This window comes from Pygoscelis adeliae, unplaced genomic scaffold, assembly GCF_000699105.1.
Source record: "Pygoscelis adeliae isolate BGI_AS28 unplaced genomic scaffold, ASM69910v1 Scaffold404, whole genome shotgun sequence".
Taxonomy (NCBI): domain Eukaryota; kingdom Metazoa; phylum Chordata; class Aves; order Sphenisciformes; family Spheniscidae; genus Pygoscelis; species Pygoscelis adeliae.
Window position 1 is genome coordinate 568,666 of NW_008824598.1, and position 5,199 is coordinate 573,864.

At 35.3% G+C, this 5,199-nt stretch overlaps 1 protein-coding gene across 1 annotated transcript in view; it reads left to right on the forward strand.

The window, feature by feature from the left end:
* DNAH12 (dynein, axonemal, heavy chain 12) overlaps nt 1-5,199 on the forward strand; it is a 74,983-nt gene that overhangs the window by 33,778 nt on the left and 36,006 nt on the right. Inside the window, exons 34-38 of the mRNA XM_009322331.1 lie at nt 305-493; nt 1,175-1,326; nt 2,052-2,190; nt 2,278-2,444; nt 3,520-3,775. Of these exons, the coding sequence (XP_009320606.1) occupies nt 305-493; nt 1,175-1,326; nt 2,052-2,190; nt 2,278-2,444; nt 3,520-3,775 (903 nt within the window). The remainder of the gene's footprint in view (nt 1-304; nt 494-1,174; nt 1,327-2,051; nt 2,191-2,277; nt 2,445-3,519; nt 3,776-5,199) is intronic.

Sequence of the window (5,199 nt, forward strand, 5' to 3'; positions counted from 1 at the left end):
CTGAGAGTTTTATTAGTTGGATGCTCTGTCTGACCTTATATGACTGTTCTTATAAAAAACTGAAGAAAACAGAATGTAAAAGTATTTATTTAAAATTGAATTAGCAAATTCCTAGATCCTGGTTTGCAATAAGAAAATCCTGAGACCACAATTGAACTCTTCTCAGGCTTTGGCATGTGATGTAATGCTTTAGTCAGTGGTAACACCTATCTGCTTAACAGTATTTTTCAGAATTATGTTTGTTAATCAGACAAGGTTTATATGTCAACTTTTTAGACAGTTGTTCATCTTTTTGCCCCTGCAGGGTTGCTTTGCTTTTGCCACAGTCTGGTCCATTGGTGGAACTTGCGATGGTGACAGCAGGATAATTTTTGATAATTTCTTGAGGGAAACTTTGGCTGGGAAATCTGGAATAAATCCTGTACCAATGAGTGTGGGAAAATGGGAGTGTCCCTTTGAAGAAAAAGGCTTGGTCTATGACTACATGTATGAGGTATGATTGATTGCTTCTGCATTGACTGAAGTAGATTCCTACAGTCTGGAAGGAAAACATAGCTAGATGGATATTTTAACTTTACGAAGCTTGTTGGGTGTAGTAGACTGTTGATGTTGGATTAAATCCCAGAGTGCATTTTTCATTTATTTTCCTTTTTTGAATACTAATGTGCTGGCAAAATTTTTTTAGAAAATACCAAGATGTACACATCAGTTATTTATAATGTTGCCACATCATAGTTATCTTGTAGCTAAAGCTAAGCTGACAGACTCAAATCTGGTTTCGTGTGGAAGGAAAGATGTGGAATGTCTAGAAGGAAAGCAGGACATTAAGCCCATAGGCAGTTTGCTTATATTACAATTTTGTTTACAGTATCCATTAGAAATGTTAGATTATAATTACACTTTTTAATTTTTGCATATGTTCTTCTGTTGGGTTTTTGTATGTTTTTGTTTGTTTTGGCTGAACAAAATCTTTAAGAAAACAAAGGAGTCTAAGCTTAGGTATGTACTTTAACACTTTATTAGTGAGGTAAAGCAAACTAAATATATGAACTTCTGAAACATTTAATATTAATTTATTAAAATTCATTATTTTCATTTTTCAGAAGTGAAGTAGTAGAGAACCTTCCATATGTATAGAAGTAACACCATTCTATTTTACATCTGTACTTTCTAGCTGAAAGGCAGAGGACGTTGGGTTCATTGGAATGGATTTATTAAAAAAATTAATTACAATGATAAACATGTGAAGATTCAAGATATTATAGTCCCAACTATGGATACAGTCCGATATACCTATTTGACAGAGCTATTCATTACCCATGGAAAGTAAGTTACGTCACTTCAGTGCAAATTTCTCAAATATTGGTCATAGGTAGAAATATTTCTTCGTACTCCTTCTATTGACTTCCTTGTTTTTATCAAGCCCTCAATGTTTATTTGGCCTGTTAAAAATAGGCATTTACTACTACTATACAATTTGTTGCCTTAAAGTCAGTTTTTGGGTTTTTTTATGAAGCCTTATTATAATCCAGTTTTAGTATGCTCATTCTGATGAGGCTGTTATGATAGCTCAAATAGTTTTTGTACTCTCTTTTTTTCTTTGGTAATGAAATATATATTTTTTTCTTTGATTAGTCATATCAAAATCCATTATATTAGTTATGGTCAGATCATACAAGAGAATGAAATATAAAGCAGTCTCAGGTTAAATTTCAAGGCTGAAAGCTTTATGAAGTTTGAACTACTGCAGGACCCATCAGGAGAAATTTGACTCCCATGTATGTTCATGCATACTCTAAAGCCAGTATAATGAGGGAATGAGAAATGTCTTTTTCTCTTTGTCCCCTTTGTCTTGTTGGTGGGAGCAAACTAAAATTATGAGAGGGTTATATGAATATGTTAAAACATTTTAGTTTCTTTTTAAGGCATGTGATGTTTTTAGAGATAGAACAAGCAGGGCAAGTTAGTAAAACCTTTGACTTCTAATTGCAATTAGTTCATAGTTTGTTAGATTTCTGCTGTCTGTATGTTTTATTTCTCTCTTTGTGAAGACCGCTGCTTTTAGTGGGACCAACAGGTACTGGGAAATCTGTGTATGTCAAGGACAAGTTAATGAACAACTTGGAAAAGGAGCGCTACTTTCCCTTCTTCATTAATTTTTCAGCTCGAACCAGTGCCAATCAGACCCAGGTTAGTAGAATAGATAATTTACATTTCAAAAAGGTATCATAGATTAAATATTCATATATGTTTTGAATATTTCTGTCTGCATTATAGAACATTATTATGGCCAGGCTGGACAAGAGGCGCAAAGGAATCTTTGGCCCTCCAATGGGAAAAAAGTGCATTATTTTTGTAGATGATATGAATATGCCTGCTTTGGAGAAGTATGGTGCACAGCCTCCTATAGAACTTTTAAGACAGTTCTTTGACCATGGATTTTGGTAATTATTTGAAATCCAATTGAAACTTTTTTGTTGCTATGTTTCCTGTTATAATTATTTATTCACTTGAATTTTGCTTTTAAAACTTCTTTTAAAGTGCTTTGTAAATGTTGATAGCTTTGGCTTATATAAAAATACATTATTTAAAGTTGAAGCAACTTCTGTGTTGCTCTTTAAGTGACTTTTCAATTTAGGAAATTGATCAGTCAGATTCGTTTTGGGTTTTTTGGAAGGTTTTATTGCTGAACTTCAGCAGTATTTCAGCATAAAAGAATGTAAAATCATTCTTTTACACCTGGGGGTTTTTTATGTCTGTGTTTTTCATTATTTTTATTTTTCCAGTGCAGTTCCTTGTTTCTTTCCTTTCTCTTCCTCCTTAGAGTGAATTGGCAGATTTTTTATATATACATGTGCAATTATATACAACTTTTGATTTTACTTATTGCGTTGTTTTTTCACTGTCATCCAAGATGACAATTTTTATTTTTTTTAACAACATTTCAAAATAATTCTTAACAATAACAATGAAATCAGATCTGGTAATAGGCATGAGAAAAATAAGCTAAAGGTCTTCCCTGCTTTTGAGATTTTTAGGTCTGCTTAGATTGGAAGATTGGAACAGGTGATCTCCTGAGGTCCCTTCCAGCCTGAATTATTCTGTGATTCCAGGCACTTCTCAAATACTGTTACTTTGGTGATTCCAGGCTCAAATATCTGTTGCTCTTGAATAGAGATAATATATCTTGCCACATTACAGTTCTAAATACCCATCTCAAGATTTCGTATTGGGTTTTATGGAACCCAGTTTAAACAAATAATCTTTCTTTCAGGCCAGCATGGTGTGTTGAGATGAACTGGGGCATAGTTATAAGACTAGTTGTTCTTGGTTTTTCGGTTTTTGGGTTTTTTTTTTAATATAAAATATTTATTAAAAATATAGTATGTAATAAATGATATTATATTTTTAAATACGTTATGCATGCAGAGAGTACTGTCTAATATAGATGCATCTAAGCTGTAACAAATGTGTTATAACTGTAACTATCTAAATGTCACATTGCAATTTATTTTGAAGGTATGATTTAAAGGACACATCTAAAATTACACTTGTTGATGTACAGTTACTTGCTGCTATGGGGCCTCCAGGCGGTGGGAGGAATCCTGTTACTCCTCGATTTTTGCGACACTTCAACATTTGCACTATTAATTCTTTTAGTGATGAAACAATGGTTCGCATCTTCTCTACCGTAGTAGCTTTCTACCTACGGACTAGTGAATTTTCTTCTGAGTTCTTCACAATTGGAGATCAAATTGTCACTGCCACTTTAGAGGTAAGAGGCAAATACCTTAATGGAAGTGTACTGTAATTTGTTCAGTATAATAATTTAATTGGTGAAGTAGAGATTTTAGATATTTTGTTCCTTATTATTTTTAACATACAGCCTCATCTGTTTTGACAAAATTGTCTAAGTTTTATTGTTGCAGTAACCTTCTTATTCTAGGAAAATTGTCTTTGAATTTGTGTTAGTGTGGGCTCCGTGGTACCTGTCCACATAATGTCAAGTAGATGAGACTGGAATACCTTCGGAGTCAGACAGGCACGGGAAGCTGTCACACGCAAAGACAAAATGAAAATATCAGTTGCAACCCTTCCAAAATTCCTTCTCAGAGAGACTAAGAATGAAGAAAGTACCCTCCCCACTTTTCTCCTTCCTCTCCCAGTTTTTATGCTAGTTATGGGCACATGGCGGCAGACTAAGGAAGCCAATGTGAACATGCAGCTTTGTAGAATCTGACTCCAGTATGACAAAACACATCACAGAAATGTTGTAAAACTGAAAGCCATTAGGCCCAGCTGTATGGAATTTCTAAATGTTTTGTGAAGTTCCATGTTACAGATTTTAGCGAGTATGACATTTGTGATGTACCATACACATAAAAAAAGGAGTGGCAATTTGTGACATCTTTGCGAAGAAGCATTAAGTTACAGATATAATATCAAAGTATAGCTTTGCTGGCTTATTACGTAGCAGAAATCATTAGCAGTGTAAACAAATCTATTGCCTACCATAAATATTCATCATGGAAATGCATTAGGTAGCTAATACTTGACCAGTGAAAAATTCTGACAGAAAATCTGATCAGCTTCAAAGGCAAAATCAAATGACTAAGTTTCACAGGGGATGTGACTTCCCTCCACTGCACAACTGAGGCCTTTCTCAGCGTTTTCCACTAGTTCTGCTTATACCCAAGGACATATTCAAGACTGAATCTGGCGAATATTGAATATTGACATATTCAAGTTGAATCTGGCGAGTCAACAAATGGTTAACTAAGTTTCACAGGGGATGTGACTTCCCTCCACTGCACAACTGAGGCCTTTCTCAGCGTTTTCCACTAGTTCTGCTTATACCCAAGGACATATTCAAGACTGAATCTGGCGAATATTGAATATTGACATATTCAAGTTGAATCTGGCGAGTCAACAAATGGTTACGGGACTGGTGCCCAGCCAAGGGGTTTGGCTTCTTAGACCATGGGACTCGCTTTGAGAAACCTGGTCTACTGGGGGCTGATAGGATCCATCTGTCAGAGGAGGGGAAGAGCATCTTCAGTCATAGGCTTGCCAAGCTGGTGAAGAGGGCTTTAAACTAGAGATGCCAGGGGAGGGGAACCTCAATCCATCCCACTTCTACCAGTTTGATGCCAGGGCCAGCAATAGATGCCCAGAGCCTGGAGAAGGAACACAGGTCAG